The 24265-nt window shown below is 39.7% G+C and overlaps 1 protein-coding gene across 1 annotated transcript in view; it reads left to right on the plus strand.

Annotated features, from left to right (window-relative positions):
* ptprb (protein tyrosine phosphatase receptor type b) overlaps window positions 1-24265 on the plus strand; it is a 112335-nt gene that overhangs the window by 9646 nt on the left and 78424 nt on the right. The window contains exons 3-4 of the mRNA XM_043709746.1: window positions 5391-5468; window positions 7202-7326. Of these exons, the coding sequence (XP_043565681.1) occupies window positions 5391-5468; window positions 7202-7326 (203 nt within the window). The remainder of the gene's footprint in view (window positions 1-5390; window positions 5469-7201; window positions 7327-24265) is intronic.

The raw sequence follows: 24265 nt of genomic DNA on the forward strand, positions 1-24265 counted from the left end.
GATATAAAAGAGACCTGAGGGTCAACATTTTCACGCAGAGGGTGGTATACGTATGGAATGAGCTGCCAGAGGAAGTTGTGGAGGCTGGTACAATTGCAACATTTAAGAGGCATTTGGATGGGTATATGAATAGGAAGGGATATGGGCCGGGTGCTGGCAGGTGGGACTAGATTGGGTTGGGATATCTGATCGGCATGGACAGGTTGGACCCAAGGGTCTGTTTCCATGCTGTACATCTCTATGACTCTGTGACACTATCTGTAGAGAGACAGAGTTAACATTTTAGCTTGATGCCCTTTCATCAAAATGGGAAATATTAGAGATGTAACAGATTTTAAACAAATATAGAGATGGGGAGTGGTGAAGAAGAACAAAAGGAAAAGTCTAAAAGAGGCAAGGGAGATGAAATGACAAAAAAGATGGTACTGAAATGTAAATGGAACTGGTAAAAGGCAACAAAGGAGCCAAAGATTGATTGTGGAAAAGATTTAACTGGAAAAATCAGAATCAATTACTGCCTTCCAAAATTTCTGTTGGTATCTCCTTGGGAGCCATCCTTTGCTTTTTCACTTATCCCGTGACCACCTCCTTTTGTGCTTTTTGTCATTTAATCTCTCATCTATATACCTCCTTGGCTTTGCCCCTCCATGAAATTTGTTGAATCTCTAACATAGAATCATAGAATCCCTACAGTGTTGAAGCAGGCCATTTGGCCCAGCAAGTCCACACTAACCCTGCGAAGAGTAACCTATTCAGACCCATTCCTCTACTCTATTATCTTCTCTTTACCCCTGACTAATGCACCTAACCTACACATCCCTGAACACTATGGGCAATTTAGCATGACCAATTCACTTAACCTGCACATTTTTGGACTGTGGGAGGAAACTGGAACACCCGGAGGAAACCCACGCAGACAAGGGGAGAATGTGCAAACTCCACACAGATAGCTACCCAAGGCTGGAATCGAACCCGGATCCCTGGCACTGCAAGGCAGCAGTGCTAACTTGGTCAAGCCCCAAATAATACATGACTTGTGTTTTCCTCTCTCCATCCTCCTTGAACCAAAACAAAAGGAGCTGATTGAAAATTTATTTGTGGCTTAGAAACAACAGAGCTTAAGAAGTGTGCCTCATCTTGACCTGTAAAGATGGTAGGACCTCTGGAAAAGCTGATGATGATGTTTGGCTTGTAAACTGTAGGGGGTTTTCAATCTACAAGACATCCAGGATGTAACATTTGTATGAAGTACCAAAGGGTAGCACTCTTTGAAAAATATGTGGTTGATTCAGAGCAGTGACTTTCCTCAATGTACCCTACTCAAGGACAGAGGTTTCTGGATTAGCCATACCAGAGACTGGGGGAGGGTTTGCATGACAGATAGATAAAGAGGAGTACAGAGATGGCAGATGAGAGGGTGATCATTTGCCGAAAGAAAAGGAGACAGCAAATCCAGGAAATTCAGTACTCCTTGGAGCTGTCTTACAGGTATGAAATTTTAGATGCTTATTTAGTGAGCTACACTACTTAATTGAAGGTGGATGACTCGAGGGAAGCTGCTACCCAAGGTTATTCTGGAAAGAGAGAGAAGCTGGTAGGCAGATTAGAAAGGTTGTATTAGTGGGTGACTCAATAGGTCAAGGGATAAGACCGTCTAATTTGCAAACAAGATTGTGACTCTTGTACAGTCTTTTGTCTCGAGTGCAAGGGCTTGGGACAAAACTAAATTGCTGGATAAACGTCTGGAAAGGGAGGGTGAACAACCAGTGATTCTGGTTCACATGGGTACTAATAATGTTGAGATGGGTAGCATGGAGGACTTGCATGATCGGTTTCAGGAGTTAGCGAGTAGAAATACTACCTGTGATATAACTTGCACTATTTATGCGAAAGCATATCAGGAAGGTAAATCATGGCTTGAGAGATGGTGTAGAAGGGAAGGGTTCAGATTTTTGGGACACTGGGGTCACTTTTGGGAAACGAGAAAGCTTTTCAGAAGGGCTGGGCTTTACCTGAGCAGGATGGAACTAATCTCCGACCTGAGGGAGTACATAGTGCAGTAGGAGTGGATTTAAACTTGGGTTGACTAATGAACCTAATTCTGGAAATACCAGAGAAGGTGAAAGAGAGATGGGGAATGAGAAAAACAAATGAGGGAAAGCTTGGTTGTTGACAGTGAACAAGGAAATGGGTGCCCTCCAATGGGCAAGGATGAAATAAGGGCAGGGTTAAATTGTATGGATATAAATGCACAGAGTATCATGAATAAAATTGGAGAACTAGTAGCAGAAATTGCTCTTGGGGGGATATAACACTGTAGCATTGACAGAAATGTGGCTCAAGCCAGACAGAATTGGATGCTTGATATTTCAGGTTATGTGGCTTTTAGTAAAAACAGTATTATTGCCCTTGAACAGGATGCATTCCCTGAATTAGGATCATGGAAGTGAAAAACATTAAGGGACCAGTGACCTTGTTGGGAATTTATTATTGACCTTCACCTAGTGGGGAAGAAATAAAAGAGATCATTTGAAGGCAGATTATGAAAATCTGATGAAAAAATAGGGTTCTGATAGTTGGTAATTTCAATTACCCTAGTGTAGATTAAGAAAAAGTTAGAGTGTGAGGCCCGGAAAGGGAGACATTCCTTCAATGTATGCAGGATAACTTTATATATAACATAATATATAAACTTCATGAAAAATAAGTCAATTTTTGACAGTCAACATGGCTTTTTCAAGGGCAGGTCAAGTGTGGAAATTGATTTGAATTCTTTGATGAGGTAGGATGAGGGCAGTGCTGTGGATGTTGTATATTTGGACATTCAGAAAGCATCGGACACTGTGCCATATGGCAGGTTGGTTAACAAATTAATACTGTTTAGGATTGATGTGTCCGTGGTAGTATGGATTAGAAGTTGGTTAAAAAGTGGGAAACAGTTTGTATGTGAGCATTTCTCAGATTGGAGATGAGTTGAAAGTCTTTCCTAGGTTTAGGTGTTGAGAGGCTTGTTTTGAGTTTTATAAATAATTTGGAGATGGATGTTTGAGGACAAAAGTCCCTAAATTTGCAGATGATACTAACCTAGGGTGAATAGTGAATTGTGAAGAAAATGCTGAGTGACTTCAGAGGGCCATTGACAAAACTGGCCAAATAGCAGACGCTTGGCAGATGAATTTCAATGCAGAGAAATGTAAGATATTGCACCTTGGTAGGACAAACACAGATGATATGTGCTCAATGGTACAACTCTGGATCGAATACAGGAGTACAGGAACTCTGAGCTCACACGCATAATTCTCTGAAGGTGGCCAGGGAAGTTGAGCTGCATATCAGACCCTCCAGTCCTACCTGTCCATGCCAACCTAAATTAGTCTAGCTAAAAATCACACAACACCACGCCATAGTGTAAAAGGTTTATTTGGAAGTACTTCCAAATAAACCTGTTGGAACTGTATCCTGATGTTGTGTGACTTTCAACTTTGTCCACCCCAGTCCAACACCGGCACCTCCACATCATAAATTAATCTTGTCCCATTTGCCAGCATTTGACCCATATACTTGTTTAGAAAGCTTATAGGATCCTTGGGTTTATAAAGCGAAGCATACAGTATTAAAGCGAGGAAGTGGTGCTGCATCTCTACAAATCATTGGTCAAATCCTGTTTGGAGTATTGTGTTCAGTTCTGGGTACTTAAATAAAGTCGAGAGTGTGATGCTGGAAAAGCACAGCAGGCCAGGCAGCACCCGAGGAGCAGGAAAAACATTGCCACAGGCACAAGCCCCCCACCAGGAATGATTCCTAGTGAAGGTCCCATGTGTGAAACACTGAACCCCCCCCCACTCCCCTGGATGCCACCCAACCCACCGCGCCCCTCCAGCACAATTCCCCTGACTCTGAACTCCAGCATCTGCAGTCCTTAGTTTCTCCCAAGGATGTTAAAGCCCCAGAGTGCATGCAAAAGAGATTTACTGGAATGATACCAGGAATGAGCAATTTCAAATACAAGGCAAGATTGGAGAAATTGAGCTTATTCTCCTTGGTGCAGAGAAGATTAAGATGTAACATTATTAGGTATTCAAAACTATGAACTTCTTTTTAAGAGTGAAGTGAGGATATTCTGCTTCCATTGGTAGGTGTGTCAGTAACTAGGGATCTCAATTTCAAGATCTAGCAAGGGAGCTAGAACGAAATGAGAACTTTTTCACTCGGAGTTTTCAGAATATGTAACTTGCTGCCTGGGAGAGTGGAGGAGGCAGCTCAAAGATTCCATACATGGTTTCAAAAAAGAGCTGAATATACATTTGAAAGTTATAAATTTAAAGAGTCTCCAGTTTTGTCAAAAGGCTGGCAAGCTGCAACATTAACACTTTTTCTCTCTCTCTTCACAAATTCTGCAAGAACCATTGAGTATTTCCAGCATTTCTTTTGTTTTCATACCAAATTTCCAGCATCCAAAATATTTTGTTTGCACATGACTGCTGTGAAGTTTGCAAAAGTGAACTCCTTCAAAAGAAAAACAGCATTTCAACCACACAGGATGTCTTAAAAAAATACAATTAGGTCTCACGCCTGCTTGTGAACGCGTTCAGAATGGATGAATGTTCAAGACTGCCAATTGTTTAACTCTCTGAAACTTATCTTCGGTATCATATCTGATAAAACATGCACCTGAGGAAATTCACATTGCAATGTGTGAATTTAGCAGCTTTGATCTCTGATATTTTCTTATGTTTCAGAATGGCAACAAAAGCTGTAATTCTGGTGCAGATTAGTCTATGAAAGAAAAGCTTGCTTTCATATAGCGAATATCCAGCAGTGTTTGATGTTGAAATATCTTTCTGTAACTTCTATGCAATTCAGTGTCAGACACAACCTATTCAATATGACATTTACATTTCTCAAATCAGCCATTTTCTAACAGAAAGGCTATTTACTGACAAATCAGCTACATAGCATCAAGCTCAGTGAACTAACTTACATACAAATCAACTATATAGATATATGACTTGGAGATGCTGGTGTTGGACTGGGGTGTACAAAGTTAAAAATCACACAACACCAGGTTATAGTCCTACAGATTTATTTGGAAGCACTAGCTTTCAGAGTGCTGCTTCTTCACAACAACCATTCAATGGAGGAGCAGCGCTCTAAAAGGTAGTGCTTCCAAATAAACCTGTTTGACTATAACCTGGTGTTGTGAGATTTTTAACTTTGTCCATTGATATATGTTATTGTAAAACCATGTCAGATCTGCTGGTGCTGTTTACCATACTGCTGTAGCACTCCTTGTATTAACTTGGGCTTTATTTGGTATATTAAATATGTTGGAAATGATTGTGAATGACCAAACTGAAGATTTGTGTTTTTTCTTACCTTGCACACATTAGCTTTGCAAGCCAATCCTTTAAAGGAGGATCCAGCCTTAATTCGAGCAACTGAAGTGACGTGGGGCAATAATAGCACACGTAAGTTAACACATGATATTTATGTAGAATATATTTTGAGCTTAAAAGACAAATTTTGTGCTAACTCTGGAAAATAAAACAAAATTCTTTTCCATCCAAGGCATTCTGCTTGATTTCAGACTGAATAGCAGTCCTGGACAGCTCATTGAAAAGTGAAAGCTGTGGCAGCTAGGGGGAATCTGGGTGGAAAAGACATGTAAAATGTGGCAGGTAGACCAATTACACCATTTCCACTCTGATACAGTTTGAAAATTCCTAATTTTTCAGGCATTATGAGACACTTGACTGACGTCAGCAGGAATTCCACACATTTAAGCAAATGATGGCCCTATTGTATCAATAGCAGCTCCATGCCAGAAGAAAGCTGGGTTGGCTATACCAGGAGATTCCAATCAGATCTGATAATCCAAAGAGTCTTTTTCATACATATGATTTACTTGTGGAGTCAGGAGGAGCAGGTGTGGCCTTTGTAATTCTTCCTCACCCCAGACTCTCAACCCACACTCAAATTCATAGAATGCTTTGTGGTACCCAAACTTCTGCAATTTCCCATTGACCTCATGTCCATTTTGGGTGGCAAGGCTGTCAACAACATGTTAATGATGCCCAGAAGTTAAAATTCACACTCATACAATTGTTAGCCTCAGTGGGTTTCCATTTGGATTGAAACAGTCACTCTGATACTCACAGCCTGATACACTGAATGTATGAAAGGGCCAGCATTTCATGCAGTGATGGTGGCTCTTCAGAGCAGTGTCATCTGAAAGAATTTTAGAATTAGAATTAGAATTAGGTGCTATTGTCACATGTACTCAAGTACAGGTATATAGGAGTACAGTGAAAAGTTTGCAATGTTGCCATTCACAATGCATCTTAGATACAAGGTAACAGGGTACAACATCTTAGGTAAAAAGTAGAGAAATAAAGAAATAAGTTAAAAGTTCAACATTATAATTCTTTTCAGATAAAATAAAAAGTAAATTTTAAAGTTCCAAATTACAGCCCATCTTTAGCCATGTGCCCACAGTCACTGCACACTGGGCTCTCCATACAAGGGCTCAATCTCTCTCCCAAACTGGACTCCATCTCTCTCCCCCGCTGGGCTCAATCTCTCTCCCACACTGGGCTTGATCTGTTTCCCAAACTGGGCTCCATCTCTCTCCCACACTGGGCTCCATCTCTCTCCCACACCTGGCTCCACCTCTCTCCCACACTGGGCTCAATCTGTCTCCTACGCTGGGCTCAATTTCTCTCCCATGCTGGGGTCCATCTCTCTTCCCCACTGGGCTCCATCTCTCTTCCCTGATGGACTCCATCTCTTTCCCACACTGAGCTCATCTCCCTCTCCCACACTGGGCTCAATCTGTCTCCCACACTGGGCTCCATCTCTCTCCCATGCTGGGTCCCATTTCTCTCCCACGCTGGGCTTCATCTCTCGCCCACACTGAGCTTGTTCTCTCTACCATGCTGGGCTTGATCTCCATCCACCACCACCCCTGCTCCCCCACCCTGCACCCCTGCATTACCATCTCGACACAAACTGCCATCCTCTCTCTTTAAGAAGACTGTATTAGGTCATAGACAATGCGAGTGGTTGCAGATTCTGGGATTTAGTGTTCCCACCTGCATTGTACATCTTTGAATTTTTGCATTTAGATGTCCTAGAAATACATTTCTATAAAATACTGTGTCACTTCAGGTCTGATTTCTAAATGTAATGACATTTTATCCAGGAGGAGTTACTGAACAACTAATCGAGCTGACCACAGAGAGTTCATCATTCTCACCTCCAAGCTCATCCCCAAGGTCAGAAGATTCCTATTCTACAACGACTTCTTTTTATGATCAAACTGAAAAGGTAAGAATTGTACAATATTATGATATAAATCAATTGACAACAGCTTTGCAAACGGTAAAGCAAAAAAAGCTACATTGCTGGAGAACAAAAATTACATACTTGGTGTTTATGCCAGTTTATTTTAGAATTGGGAATGGGGAATATATGTTGGAAAGGAGAAATAATTCCAATAAAAAAGTTTAGCATAACACACTCAATATTCCATTACTAGTGGGAAAGTATGATTTCATTGAAAAAAATTACTTGAAACATTTGTCGATCTTTACTTCACCAGCTGTTCTTAATTCTCATTTTTGCTAACTGAACCACGATACGGCATGGTTATAATGCTAACATTACCTGACATGTTTTTATGTATTGATCCAGAATTAAAATGGAACCTAGGGATAATTTTTATGATACTATCGCATATACACACTGGACTTGTTTTTGTTCGATACTGGCAAATGTATTTATTACACCAGTATTTATGAAGGGGAAGAAGACTGTAAGATCATTTCTTGTCTTCTTAATACACCATACTAGGCTACTAACAGGGCAAATCCAAGACTAAGATAAGGAGGAATTTCTTTCCCCCAGAGGGTTGTGAGTCTTTGGAACTCCTTGGCACAGAGAGCTGCATGGGCATAGTCCCTGTATATAATAAGGCTGAGATAGATAGATTCTGGATCATTAAAGGAATGAAGGGTTATGGGGAAAATTCAGGAAAGTAGACATGAGGAATGTTGGATCAGCCATGATTCTATTGAACGGTAGAGCAAGCTCGATGGGCTGAATGGCTGATTCTATTTCTTAAGGTCTAATGGTCTTAACAGGTAGGTATCAGTTCTTTTGGATATACATTAGGTTTGAACACCATTTTATAGCATGGGATGTGTGAGTGAAAGACTATTTTAAAGCAAGTAGAAAAGATAGAGCAAAAGGCACTGGATGATTTTCTGCTCCATGGGCAGGCAAAATCCCATTCTGAACTTGGAAAGCTGACTGCAAGGAAATTTTCAATGAGTCTGCAGGTGAAAGGCCTGTCTAATGGACTCTTGTAACTATGTCCTAGGGTTTATTTACTGGATACTTAAGTTTTTGTGAGCTGAAATGATATATGCAAATCTTTTGCTCTGGGTTGCTTTGTTAGTAGAAGAATGTTTACCAGTAATTCTTCAAGCTGATATATGATTAATGAAAGAGGAGGAATTGCAAAGGAATGACAGGCCAGTCACACTGCTCTGTGGGTTTCTGTTAGCTTTTGCATGCTGACAACCCATACAGCTGCAGAGAATGTACGTGTGCTTCACCTTATTATGTATAATGTGGTAAAGGTTCCATTGTCAAAGATGGCAGTGCCAATAGATTGCAGTGCCATGACAATGAGAAGTGAATGCTTGACTAAGCACACTGCTCAAAGGTACTTTAAAAACATAGTGGTCATACTTGGTTAGGCTTTTTGTGAAGGAAGGCATATTATAGTTCAGGAGACAACCTAGCCCATTTACTCCAATTTGCTTTTGTGAATAAATAAAAACATTTTATTAGACACCACATGATCTATCACAAGGACAAATCAAAATGAGACCATTTTACATTTTTAACAAGGTATTAAAAAACTGTGAGCAAGTTCTTTTTATTGAAGAGGTACTGATCCATCTAACAGCACAAGAATCTAGGCTGCTTTTTGACACTGAAAATAACAGTTAATATGTCATCAGAAAAAGAGACATCTATGGTGACCATTGAGAATTGTATAAGAAATACAGAATGTAACTAATTTAGATGTTCAGTCTGGACGAATGTAGAGTGGTAAAGAGTAAGTACATGCATATGTAAAATTTTAATTATTATTACGTACTCAGTTTCCAACTTATTGTCATCAGTGAAAAAGGAGAAAGATCCAATTTATTTACCAATGTCCCTGATTCTTGAAATTCTTCAGAAATAAAATTCACTGATCAACAGAAGATCTGTTGTTGACTGAATGTGTTCTATTAAACATTGATATTTCAGCAAATGTGCTTTCATGGGATGAAAACATACTAGTGACCTAAACAATTCCAGAAATTAAGTACTTATTCACAAGCATGAATAAACACATTTCTTCTTAAAATATTTGCTGACTTTATGCATTTGACTCAAATTTGCCAGTTTATTGTATCAGTGTCCATTTCTTTTGTTCCATAATGCATTGCAAAAAGACCACAAGTTTACCAACTGTTTGGACAAAATACAGAGTATCCATGCAACCAGAAGCCAGTCAGGGGTTGTATATGTGATTCAGAATCTAAGATTGTTTTGTGGGAACCAATATTTCTGTAGACACTATGGTAAACAATTAGACCACAAAAAGCTTCAGCATGCGTAGCAGTTTTCTGGCCAATAAGCTCAATCTAATTGATGGTTTGGATGTTATTTCAAAGTAGGCTGACCCTGTGTAATGCAAAACCTCTCTAACTTGATAATATTTATTTCTGAAGAGTGCAAAGAACTAAGGAATTTTGGAAATATATTTGAGCTTGTTATGCAACCATACTTGTTCTCTTGAAGAATATCAAAGATGAAAAATTAAAAGGTAATTATATCAGATTTCTAATTCTGAACATGTTTTGCAATCTATATAAAAATGAATTGTCTCTCTGTAATAAAGAGAAATGCCTATAGTCCTTTGTAAAATTGGTAATTATTTAATTGCTTACTTACAACACTCACCAATGTCACAAAGTGTTACTCACATTGAAGTTCCAGTATTTGTAAAATGCTGTGAAGTTTTACCGTTCACACCTTCCATTCATTAATTCACGTATCAGCACAAAACATGTGTCACATAACCCATTATCATTTCAACATTTGCTCATCTATGAGATTTTTGAACAAAAAGTGCTGTCTAAGGGTATTTTAATAAAGAACCTCCCAATGCCAAGTGTAGGCTCTTAGACACTGATATAATGGTGGTGTATTGTCTCTCTAGGAGTGGAGCATGCACGCTGATGTGTTAGGTGCCATGTTGCACTTGGGCCCATATTATCATAATTTGTGATTCGTGCTATATGCAGCTGCAGTGGTAAATAGTACAATGCATCACTATATTTTTGCACTATTTCTCCAAGAGAACATCATTATGTTCAACAAACATATTGCCTTAAGCAAATTTTATTGGATTTTATCTTCCACAGTGTTGTTTATGCACCATAATGTTTGATGTTTGGAAACTATCAAATTTGCGCCCATTATCATATGTTGGCTGTTCATGAATTTGCTGTTTGCAAGATTTTGCATGAACATAGCCCCTACAAATGGCATAGTTTTACTCTGCTATGAATGAGTGATTAGTTACGTAATTAAAATTTGGCATGCATTATATCGAGGAAGATATGGATGGTCTTCAAATATCCAAGTATCAATCAAATTCCAGTAAATAAATAAATTGCCTATAAATATAAAACATAATTTGAAAATATTGACAAAATCCAAATTTTGATGGCTGTCAAAGTTAACATGAAATCAACCTCTAATAGCTGAGCTAGGAGTCTTCATTTTGCATCATCACTACATCAATAGAAACGTTGGAAATCTGTAGGCATCCTTAGTTCTTTGCAGTAATCATGAGAAGTGTCATTTACCCTTTAATTCTCATGATGTGCAATGCTGTTATAAATTTTGAGACTCTATTTTACTGTATTAAAAGCTATGAATACTAACACAATTTCACAACATCACAATTGGTCTGATTGTACTGCCATAAAGTGCCTTCTGATTATTTCCATCATTAAAGATTCTGCAAAATCCAAGTTGTATTGATATTTTAAAAGGAATTTGGTTATTGAGTCAATAATCAAAAGTCATAGGTTTAAAATCATTGTCAAAAGAACAATGGGAGTTGAGTTTTTTTCAGTTAAAGTTATCAGATCTGAAACACTTTGTCTAAAAAAAGTGGTGGAAGCTAATTCCATGAATAACTTTAAAGGTGAATTGGGCAAGTACTGAGAGATTAGTAAATTCAGGGTTACTATCAAAAAAGCATGAATGTGGGACTCTGTATGATTACTTCTCAAAGTGATTACTCAAAGGGCTGGATTACCTCCTTCTGCAGTGCATGCCTCTAAAATTCATGTTAGACCAGCTGCATAATTTTGAGCATCCCTTGAGTTTTTAAAGTGCCCCTCGTGAGTTTAGGAATTTCACAAAAATGTAATCAGTGCCACAGAGAATTGCACCTTTATGATAAAAGTTTAGGGCCAGGAAGCAGTATAACAGGGAAGTCACATTGTGAAAATTTAGGATAAATGGTATCTGTACCTGTACCTACAACAATAAAATGTTCAACCTTACACTTACCTTGTATTCCAGACTATCATGTTAGATACTGATTTCTTTTCAGAAGTTTAGTTAATTTATTCTGAATATTTAACTTTTTTAAAAAGGCTTGGATTTATTGTAATTAGCATTTGCTTATTTCATTTGTCTAGGTCGTGATTTTACAGTTGACTATCCAAATAGACAAGAGTTGCAAACAATTTATTTTCTTAATGGTCAGCTGATTTCTGAATTCGCAGTTCAGCCAGTAAGTCTGCAGGTACTGGAGGTCTCAAACCTAAACAGAAATTGCTGGTGAACAGAACTTGCTGAGTTTCACCTACAATTTCTGTTTTTGTCAATGTGTGCGGTTGGACTATGTGCCTTTTGAAGTTGAACATTATCTATTTTGAGAAGACCAATCGCATCAGTTCTAATAGCATACCATGGTGCCTCCTTGTCCTTTATATATCAGTAACATGAATACACTTTCTTTACTCTCTCTGCTTGCCTGCTTGCCCTGCAACAAAGCTCTTGGGTAGCTGACTTGCTTCCAATTTTCTGAGAATGATATTTTGCGTTAACCACAGGAAGATATATGACAACAGGCAGCCACAATGGTCTCCTTTCCTTGTTATGGGTAAAACTATTGCCTCAATTCACTACCTTTCCACAACGGTATGATATTGATCAAGAATTACTTCTACTTTATAGATAATACTTAAACCTTGAAGCTTCCAGTTTCTTCTCCATAAGGCATAGTATTGATTCTAGAAAAGATTGAAAGTTGAGTCAATATTGGTGAACTTTAAATCTAAAATCTTTGGCACACAAATGCAACATTCAAGTGATTCAACATCTGACCATGTACAATACGAAAGTATTAATTATCACCACAATTATTATGTAACATATCCTAAAGTCTAAGCTAAAAATCTGAAGATGATGAGTTTAAATCTTACCCAGTATCTGGGGAAATTGAGTTAATTGAATAAGTAAATTTTAACTTAAAAGAACTAATATCTGCAAAGGTGACCTTGGTGACTATACAACATGATTGTTATAAAAACCCATTAAGGTCACTAATAACCTTTCGAGAAGGTAATCTGCCATCCTTACCTAATCAGGCCTACATGTAACTCCAGACCCATAGAAATGTGATTGACTCTGAACTACCGTGTGAACTGGCCTTGCCAGCAGTGCCTACCTCGTATCAGTCCCAAAACTGGTCAAATTCCACCATAACCTAATCGTTACAAATGAAGAATCATCCAAAACTGACTTTTTTTGCAGGTAAATGATGACCTGTTCTTAAGGGTGAAGGTGTTTCTGAATAAGATATTAATTTGAATACATTTTTTTTCCTGTGGCTGACTGAAAAATCAAGAATGACTAGTTGCAATAATGAGCAGTTTATAGTGTTCAAGCAGCCAAGCAAGTAATGTCATTATTTTACAATCCATTTAGGAAGGTTATTAGTGTGCAAGCTGTGGCAGTACAAACCACAATGGAATAATCAGAAGAATAGATACAGTCGAGCTTTGAAGAGAAGCTTTGTGGTATTGATGGAATCTGCTAACCAGACATACAGTGCACCAGCAAATGGTAGACAATATAATTACAGTGACCACGACATTCTAGACATGGAAAGAAGTGAACAAGTAACCAGATAACCTCAACAAAGGATGTTAATAAGTGTGACCATTATATTAATATGGCTGTGATAGCTTTATGATACAATACAATACAGCACAGGAACAGGCCCTTTCGCCCACCAAGCCAATTCCAATTCCTAGTCTTTATTTAGGAGAAAGACTCCAGTGCATCTCCTCCACTTCCCGCACCTCTGCCCTTGAGCACTACTCCTCAAACTGCAATAAGGTCAGAACCCCTCCCCCCAATCCTCACCTTCCACACCACCAACCTCCAGATACAACGCATCATCCTCTGCCATTTCCGCCATTCACAGTCAGACCCAACTACCAGAGATATATATCCCTCCCCACCGCATTCTGCAAAGGCCATTCCCTCCATGACTCCCTCGTTTGGTCCACGCCCACCACCAAACCATCCTCCATTCCTGGCACCGTCCCTTGCCACTGCGCCCACCCCTCCCCTCCCCCTCACCTCCATCCAAGGACCCAAAAGATCCTTTCACATCTGGCAGAGATTTTCCTGCTCCTCCAAATATCTCATCGACTGTGTCTGTTGCTCTCGATGTGGTCTCCTCTAATTTGGGGAGACAGGACGCCAACTTGCGGAGCATTTCAGAGAACATCTGTGGGACACACGCACTGAACAACCCCACTGCCCTGTGGCCAATCACTTCAACTCCCCCTCCCACTCCGCCAAGGACATCCAAGTCCTGGGCCTCCTCCACTGTCAAATCCTAGCTAGCCAACAAATGGAGGAAGAACACTTCATCTTCCACCTTGGGACCCTCCAACCACACGGAGGGTCCTGTTTCCTCGTCTCTCCTCCCCTCACCTTATCTGATATCCAACCCTCCAACTCGGGTCTGCCCTCTTGAACTATCCTACCAGTCCATCTTCCTTCACACCTATCCATTCCACCCTCTGGTCTGACCTATCACCATCACACCCCACCTTCATCTACCTATTGCATTCCCAGCTACCTTACCCCCAGGCCCACCACCCTCCCGTTTATCTTTCAGCCACCTTGGGACCCCCATATTCTTGATGAAGAGTTTATGCTCGAAATATTAACTCTCCTGCTCCTCAGATGCTGCTTTAACGGATGTGCTTTTCTAGCGCCATATGTTTTGATTCTAGTCTTTATTTAGAATCACTATTTATTGCCATACCCAGTTTCTATCCCTCTGTTTGCCTCCTGTTCATGTGTCTTTCAAAATGCACCTTAAATTTTGCTAACATGCCTGCTTCCAACACCTCGACTGGCAGTCCATTCCAGGCATCCACCACCCTCTAGGTGAAGCATTTTTCATGCACTTTACTCCTAATCTCCCCCCTCTCACCTTGAACAAGTTTTGTTTCCATTCCATCTCCATAACTTCACCACAAGAGTAATGGAGACCACATTTGTATGCATGAGTGGGAATTCTGACAAAGTTATATGTACAAGTCTGAGGAAATACTAACAAAGAGACAATTAAAGTGCATAAACAATATGATCAGGCAAATGAAGCACTTGTCTCTGCCATCTCTAGCTTTAGCTGCATTGTATTTTATAGCACGTTTTAAGGTTGCACCATGGTCCGAAGTGAAATACAGGTGGAGGTGGGTACTGCAGATGCTGGAGATTAGAGTCAACATTAGAGTGGTGCTGGAGAAGCACAGCAGGTCGGGCAGCATCCGAGGAGTAGGAAAATCGATGTTTCAGTCAAAAGCCTCGGAATGGAAAGATACATGGGAGGGGGTGGAGTTGGGGAGAAGGTAGCTGAGAGTGCAATAGGTGGATGGAGGTGGGGGTAAAGGTGATAGGTCAGAGAGGAGGGGGGAGCAGATAGGTGGGATGGAAGATTGACAGGTGGGACAGGTCATGAGGACGGTGCTGAGCTGGAAGGTTGACACTGGGGTAAGGTAGGGGGAGGGGAAATGAGGAAACTGGTGAAGTCCACATTGATGCCATGGGGTTGGAGGGTCCCGAAGCGAAAGATGAGGCATTCTCACGGCTGTGAGAAGTGAAATACAGCCAACTTATGAAGTGTAATCACTGTATAAGGAAACATAGCAGCTAATTTGCAATAATGGAGGGTGTTCTTTGCTTGAAGGTGTTCTCTGATATATGGTTACCTGTAAGATATATTTCAACTCAACAAATTTCCACATCTTATGAACTCTATGATACAGGAAGTAATTGCACTGGGATCATCATCGATTGCCTTTTGATGACTTTGAGGATCTTAATACCAATGAAGGATTCAGATCATCTTTAGCATGTTATGGCCATATTTACATAGGTGTTCACAGGTCTTTGCCTGCTACCCCCAGCTCATTCTGAGTTCTGAACAATGCTTACACAAGCTCATGTACAGATTTATTTAGTAGTCCACAGCAGGGTGATCTTGGAGTTGGCACACATATTGGCAACTGGTACTTGGTAATGTAACAACCAAGTGACAGATGCCAGCAATACAGATAGTACTGAGGTCACAGAGGCAGTGGTGACTGCATCAATGCTGGGTAAGAGATATCACAGAAAGAAATAGTCTTCCATCTGAATCCATTGTAATTAATCTTACCACTACAGTAGAAGTCCTCTTAATCATGGTGGATGTGAGCATCAGCAGCTGGATTTGTGTAAAAATTCAAAACACAGCAAAGGAAACCAGATAGAATAGAGAAATGAATACTTGTTCATAAAACAAATGGTATAATGGTTTATCCATGTGACCATACCCTTCCATGAAATTCTGTTATATTGTGAAAAAGTAGAAGACAAATCAAGAGTTTATGGATATGCAGACTACATGTAAATGAAACAGTGGATTCTGTTGGCCAATGTTAGGCAAAATGCTGTGAATTGAATTGGTTCCCGTCTTATTGCTTTTCATTGTTTTGCACTGACACAGCCTCTTGTGTAGCTTTGTCGCACACAGTTCTGATGAAGAGCCACTGGACTCAGAACATCAACTCTGCTTTCTCTCCACAGATGCTGCCAGACCAGTTGAGTTTTTCCAGCAATTTCTATATTTTTTATTCCCAGCATCCACAGTTCTTTGGGGTTTTTTTTTGTCACACCATTGTTTCTTTATTCATGAACCACAATTTATGGAACATAAATAAAACTTCAATGTTTTTTGTTCACCTTGTAAGAGTGTGCAGCATAGCCCTTTGTAGCACTGTAAAGATCTGAACTATTGCCTTAGTATAATAATTATATTCTCTGAGATGAGCTTGATTAGAGTTGTTTGCAATGCAAATTTAAACAACCATTATTTTAGCATTACCTCATATTTCCCAGGAATGATCTATTCAATCTATTATCTTCCAAAGATAGTAGAGGATTGCCTCACTAATCAAGTACGTAAGATATGTAGTGCTCTTCCACCTAAAAGAAGATTACTATTTGCCTGTAAATTATTGTCAGTAAATTGGTGTCTTAACAGAATAAACAATTTGCACTTTCAGGAATCAATACTTTTATCTTTAAAAACGCTATTGGAATAATGGTGAATTCTCAACTGGCAACATGGGCAGAGTTCACAATGCCTCTATTATTGACGATTTATCAAATTGACAACAGCTTTTGATAAGAGTTTTTTGCTAAATTTAATGTCCATTCATGTGTATAAAAATAAAATTTAGCTATCCATCTTATTCATCATTGGTTAACTGTAATACTCTTCCCTGCACTTTTAGAGTCTTCTGGTCAGAAGAAAATATTCAATTCTATTCTGTTTATTGCTATAACTAAAGCAATTCATATTAAAGAAGTCATGATTTGGAGATGTTGGTGTTGGACTGGGGTGTACAAAGTTAAAAATCACACAACACCAGGTTATAGTCCAACAGGTTTAATTGGAAGCACACTAGCTTTCGAAGCGATGCTCCTTCATCAGGTGATTGTCTGATCAGACAACCACCTGATGAAGGAGCGACGTTCCGAAAGCTATGTGTGCTTCCAATTAAACCTGTTGGACTATAACCTGGTGTTGTGTGATTTTTAACCATATTAAAGAAGACATCTTCAACCATTCAGACATCAGATAGTGAGTGCTATAATCTACTTGTTCATACAGTGCTCCTCTGTTATACGCAGAATGGTAAAACTTCTGCCTGGAAAGGGTGTCAGGACAATTCTCTCCTATTAGGCTATACTGTATCAATTGCCCCAGCAACTAAAGACAACCTCCTCCTGCTTCTGCTCCTGCTACTTTTACTCTTCCTCTGTTTGCAGCTTTAACAACAGCCGTAGTCCACTGGTAACATTAATGTTCAGGTTAATGATTCGCAAAATCTGGTAAATATCCTAGAATTTCACTATTTAGCTGAGAGTATGATCTGGTGGAAGTATTTTTCATCAGTAGTAGCAACAATGACTGCAGCAATTATTATCATAAGCATTACTGTTGCTGTGTAACACCATGGGATTCCAGTTTGCTGTTTAACAGTTTTTGTATTGTTCTTCCCCAGAACTTTCTAACTTTTTGACCTGCCTGTGGGGCGGTGATGGCCTGGTGGTATTATTGCTGGATTGTTAATCCAGCTATCCAGCTAATGTTCTGGGTTCAAATCCCAGTGTTGCAGTTAGTGGAATTTGATCACAATAAAAATCTGGAATTAAGAGTTTAATGATGACCATAAAGCCATTGTCTATTGTTGGGGGGAAACCCCATCTGATTCACTAATACCTTTTAGGAAAGGAAACTGTCAACTTTACCTCATCTGGCTTACACGTGTCTCCAGACCTACACCAATGTGGTTGACTTTTAACTGTCATCTGGGATGGGCAATAAATTCTGGTCAAACCAACAACACCCAGATCCTGTGAATAAATTTTAAAAAACTGAAAAATAACAATTTTGGAGGAAACTAGAATATAGAATAACACTGCAACAAATTTGAATTTAAAACTGTATCCATAATTTAAACAATTGTTAACAATTATTCTATCATAAATCTGGTCATCCAGAAAGGAAAGCAGACACTCCGACTGTGTTGTCTCTTTCAATATTGTAGCATGTATCAAAGTCGAGGGATTTAAATCAGATATTTTGGCACATCTGAACAAAGTATGTTCCAATGTACTTTACTTATATAATCATATAAATGGCGTGCTGTAGATTATGTATTAAAAATGTGTATGATGTAAAAAACACATGAAACATGCTTACATAAATTATGATAGTCGTTACTGTTTTGATGTGAATTAAGTATCTTTCCACAATAAGAAATAATAACAAATGTCAGACTACTTTTGATACATTTATACAATTATACTGGTTTCAACTCAGATCACCGCTAATCTTCACCTTAAAATGTTTAAAATTCTTATTGATGTACAGCACATAAGCAAACCAACAGACAAGTCCTTGCTTTTAGTAAAAGAAAAATATCTGCTGACAACCGAGTGCAAATATTTATCTGACATACGATAAACAATATCATGAACTATTCCAATTTGGAAGTACTTAAGGCCAGTTGACAAGTAAATTAAAGCAATAAATATCATTTCTTTTGAGTTGAAAGGAAACAGTGACAGACATTAGTAAATATACTTTACATTCTAAACATTTCCATGCAGGATTAAAAAGCCTTATAAATGGAATATTGTAATTTTATGAGTGATCCAAAAATGCCAAACATACTTCTGAAAGATATCAAATTAAAATAGAATTGTTACTCATTCCAAACCAACCAGGATGTTGTCTCAATTCAGAGAGGATAAGCTGATAAGAAAAACACTCCTCTCCCAAAGAATTCCCAAAGTAATTGATTATTTATGTAGTCACGTTGTAGAAAAATGCAGCAACCAGTTTAAAAGGAATAAGGTTCCACAAAGAACAAATGAAATCAATGATAAATTAATATATTTTTGGCATCAGTTAAGAGAGGAATGTTGGCCAGAATATTGCAAGAACTCAATGTTCTTCTTCAAGTAATGCCGTGGAATCTTTTCTATCTATCTAATCAGGCAAATAAATCATAGCGTCATAGAGATGTACAGCATGGAAACAGACCCTTCGGTTCAACCCGTCCATGCTGACCAGATATCCCAACCCAATCTAGTCCCACCTGCCAGCACCTGGTCCATATCCCTCCAAACTCTTCCTATTCATATACCCATCCAGATGCCTGTTAAATGTTGCAATTGTACCAGCCTCCACACAGCCTCTGGCAGCTCATTCCATACATGTACCACTCTCTGCGTGAAAAAGTTGCCCCTTAGGTCCCTTTTATATCTTTTCCCTCTCACCCTCTAGTTCTGGACTCCCCCAACCCAGGGAAAAGACTTTGTCTATTTATCCTATCCACACCCCTCATAATTTTGTAAACCTCTATAAGGTCACCCCTCAGCCTCCGATGCTCCAGGGAAAACAGCCCCAGCCTGTTCAGCCTCTCCCCATAGCTCAAATCTACCAACCTTGACAACATCCTTGTAAAACATTTCTGAACCCTTTCAAGTTTCACAACATCTTTCCGATAGGAAGGAGACCAGAATTGCACGCAATATTCCAACAGTGGCCTAACCAATGTACAGCCGCAACACGACCGCCCAACTCCTGTATTCAATACTCTGACCAATAAAAGAAAGCGTACCAAACACCTTCTTCACTATCCTATTTACCTGCGACTCCACTTTCAAGGAGCTATGAACCTGCCCTCCACGGTCTCTTTGTTCAGCAACATGCCCTAGGACCTTACCATTAAGTGTATAAGTCCTGCTAAGATTTGCATTCCCAAAATGCAGCACCTCGCATTTAACTGAATTAAACTGCATCTGCCACTTCTCGGCCCATTGGCCCATCTGATCAAGATCCAGTTGTAATCTAAGGTAACCTTCTTCACTGTCCACTACACCTCCAAAGTCTTATCGCCTTTAATGTCTCTTCTGAAGATTGCTACATCTAACAAGGCAGAACTCAATCAATGGCTCTCTAAGCTACTCCAACTTATTGGGGTGATCCCTGACTTTCCAAATCAGAGAATAGAATGCAATCAACTGAGCTAAGCCAAAAATGTATTAAATAATCAATTTAGAATTTGTCCTTTTTTTGTAGTTTAATGAAATGGGGCATTGCTGGCAAGGCCAGCATTTGTTCCTTATCTCTAATTTCCTTTGAACTGATTGGCTTGCTCGGCCATTTCAAAGAACAGTAAACCACGTTACTGTGGGTCTGGAGTCACATGTAGGCTGAACCAAGTAAAGGTGGCAGATTTTCTTTGCAACAGAGCATTAATAGTCACTATTACTTGAGTCTAGCTATATATTGCAGATTTACTGACTGAACCAGCAAACCATTAGCTGCCACAATTGAATTTGATTGGCCTGGACTACTGGACTACTAATCCACTGACACTACCACTATGCTATCATCTTTCTATTTAGTCATGTTGCTGTTCCAAAAAAAATAAATTTGAAATCTGATTTTCAGAAGTTTATAAACTGATGGGTATTTCAGAGGTTTGGCATAGTGCGTTGAACTTAGTGCATTCCTTTGTGCTGTAAGTTCTATAATTCTCAGGAAATGAGAAAGCTTTGGACATTTAGATTTGTGGTACATTTCATTTTGCAGCAGCTTTTCCATTCAATGACATGATCATATGAGCAGAAAAATAGAAACTATAAAAAAAATTATTTCATCACTAACTCTTTTACTTGAAAGGAATCTTACAAAATTGGTGCTTTTTTTTAGTTTTATAAGTGTTGGTTATAACCACTAATTTATGCCTTTTATGGATTATACAGTTGGCATTCATGGCAGGAAATTTATTTTTTCATTCTCAAAATTTAGGCGTGACTGACAAGGCTGGAGTTTTTTTGCCCAGCCTGGCTGGTACATAGTTGATAGTAAACCTAATGTTTCTACAATTCCAGAGTTTTCTAGATTACTTCAGGGAGCAGTTAAGTGTCAATGGTGGTGGTGGGGGATCAGGTAAGGATAGCAAGTTTCCTTCTGTAAAGGGCATTACTGAACCAGTTGGACCATTAGGGTCTTGCATCAACTTGACTGCTTTAAAACAATTTCTGATACCATCCTTTTCTCCCTGCATGGTTAAAAATCACCTCAAGTTAACAATAGAATTTGAATTTTTTAATATGGATTATTAGTTTTGGCCTTCGGTTATTAATTCAGGAATACAAGAACTAACTATTGTAAGGTTATTTATTTAGATTAATTAATTTTGTTTACACTTTAATATAACAAGCAGGAGAACAAAGTGTTATTATAACAACCTACCAATGTATCTAATCATTTACAAATACTAATTTGAAAGCAAATTTGCCTTTTTAAAACATCTGCCTTCTACTAATGTGAAATTGCCTATGATGAAAAAGACACCAGGGAGTACAGTGACATCTATAATTGCTGCTGAGTGTTTGAGGAACTAAAAATGAAGGCATCCAAGAAATGTAAGAAAATGTAAAAATATAACTGAACTAGATTGTAAAAGGGTTTAAAAACAGATTGCATTCACTACCTATGGACGGCATATCAAAATGGAGCACAATCTAAACTAAAATGCACTCATATTGTGGCACCTTCTGGGATGGTTTGAAACAAAAACAGGAAATGTTGGACAAAGTCAGCAGGTCTGGCAGCATCTATAGAGAGAAAGAGGAGTCAATATTTTGGGTCTTTTGACCCTTCCTCAGAACAGGTCACTGAAGCCCAAATGTTGACTTTGCTTTCTCTCCTCAGATGCTGCCAGACTCTCTGAGCTACGCTAGCAGTTTTTGTTTTTGTTTCAGACTTCCAGCATCCTTTTTTTACTCCATGGGATGATATGTAACAGACTCTTGACTTGGGCATTATAAAGGGATTGGGCATTATAAAGGGATTGCAGCATCTGACTGAAATATACTGTCCCATGGAAAGAAGAGAGGAGAGAAGGAATACAGAGGAGGAAGCACTGGATGTCTTGAAACATATGGAAGTGGATAAATCTCCAGGACCTGATCAGGTGTACCCTAGAGCTCTGTGGGAAGCTAGGAAAGTGATTGCTGGGCCTCTTGCTGAGATATTTGCATCGTCGATAGTCACAGGTGAGGTGCCTGAAGACTGGAGGTTGGCTAATGTGATGCCACTGTTTAAGAAGGGTGATAAGGACAAGCCAGGGATCTATAGACCAGTGAGCCTGACGTTGGTGGTGGGCAAGTTGTTGGAGGAAATCCTGAGGGACAGGATGTACATGTATTTGGAAAGGCAAGGACTGATTAGGGATAGTCAACATGGTTTTGTGCGTGGGAAATCATGTCTCACAAATTTGATTGAGTTTTTTGAAAAAGTAACAAGGAGGATTGATGAGGGCAGAGGAGTAGATGTGATGTCTATGGACTTCAGTAAGGCATTCGACAAGGTTTCCCATGGGAGACTGATTAGCATACAGGGAGAACTGGGTGGCACAGTGGTTAGCGCTGCTGCCTCACAGCGCCAGAGACCCGGGTTCAATTCCCGCCTCAGGTGACTGAGTGTGTGGAGTTTGCACATTCTCCCTGTGTCTGCACGGGTTTCCTCTGGGTGCTCTGGTTTCTTCCACAGTCCAATGTGCAGGTTAGGTGAATTGGCCACGCTAAATTGCCCATAGTGTTAGGTAAAGGGGTAAATGTAGAGGAATGGGTCTGGGTGGGTTGCGCTTCAGCGGGTTGGTGTAGACTTGTTGGGCCGAAGGGCCTGTTTCCACACTGTAAGTAATCTAAACTAGTCACTTGGATACAGAGCTGGCTCAAAAGTAGAAGACAGAGAGTGGTGGTGGTGGAGGGTTGTTTTTCAGACTGGAGGCCTGTGACCAGTGGAGTGCCACAAGGATCGGTGCTGGGTCCTCTATTTTTTGTCATTTACATAAATGATTTGGATGCAAGCATATGAGGCACAGTTAGTAAGTTTGCAGATTGGAGGTGAGTGGAAAGCGAAGAGGGTTACTTCAGATTACAACAGGATCTGGACCAGATGGCCAACGGGCTGAAAAGTGGCAGATGGAGTTTAATTCAGATAAATGCGAGGTGCTGCATTTTGGGAAAGCAAATCTTAGCAGGACTTATACACTTAATGGTCAGGTCCTAGGGAGTGTTACTGAACAAAGAGACCTTGGAGTGCAGGTTCATAGCTCCTTGAAAGTGGAGTCGCAGGTAGATAGGATAGTGAAGAAGACGTTTGGTATGCTTTCTTTTATTGGTCAGAGTATTGAGTGCAGGAGTTGGGAGGTCATGTTGCGGCTGTACAGGACATTGTTTAGGCCACCGTTGGAATATTGCGTGCAATTCTGGTCTCCTTCCTATTGGAAAGATGTTGTAAAACTTGAAAGGGTTCAGAAAAGATTTACAAGGATGTTGCCAGGGTTGAAGGATTTGAGCTATAGTGAGAGGCTGAACAGGCTGGGGCTGTTTTCCCTGCAGTGACGGAGGCTGAGGGGTGATCTTATAAAGGTTTACAAAATTATGAGGGGCATGGATCGGGTAAATAGATAAAGTCTTTTCCCTGGGGTTGGGGAGTCCAGAACTAGAGGGCATAGGTTTAGGGTCAGAGGGGAAAGATATAAAAGAGACCTACGAGGCAACTTTTTCACACAGAAGGTGGTACGTATATGGAATGAGCTGCAGAGGAAGTGACGGAGGCTGGTACAATTGCAACACTAAAGAGGCATTTGGATGGGGATATGAATCGGAAGGGTTTGGAGGGATATGGGCCGGGTGCTGGCAGGTGGGACTAGATTGGGTTGGGATATCTGGTCGACATGGACAAGTTGGACAGAAGGGTCTGTTTCCATGCTGTCCATCTCTATGACTCTATGAATATCAAGCTGATGGATATGGTGGTGCTGCAATCAGATTAGTAACCTGAAGGGGAAATGATAAATTATTGGTGTATATACAGCACGATTAAATCCAACACGCTAGAAACAAGCAACATTCCAATGACATTTCCTGTTAATGATGTGAGTTGGAGACTTTGCAGAGCTTTGGTGAGAAGGCAGTGTGATTCATTAGATTACTTAGTGTGGAAACAAGCCCT

Source organism: Chiloscyllium plagiosum, chromosome 19 (genome assembly GCF_004010195.1).
Source record: "Chiloscyllium plagiosum isolate BGI_BamShark_2017 chromosome 19, ASM401019v2, whole genome shotgun sequence".
Classification (NCBI taxonomy): domain Eukaryota; kingdom Metazoa; phylum Chordata; class Chondrichthyes; order Orectolobiformes; family Hemiscylliidae; genus Chiloscyllium; species Chiloscyllium plagiosum.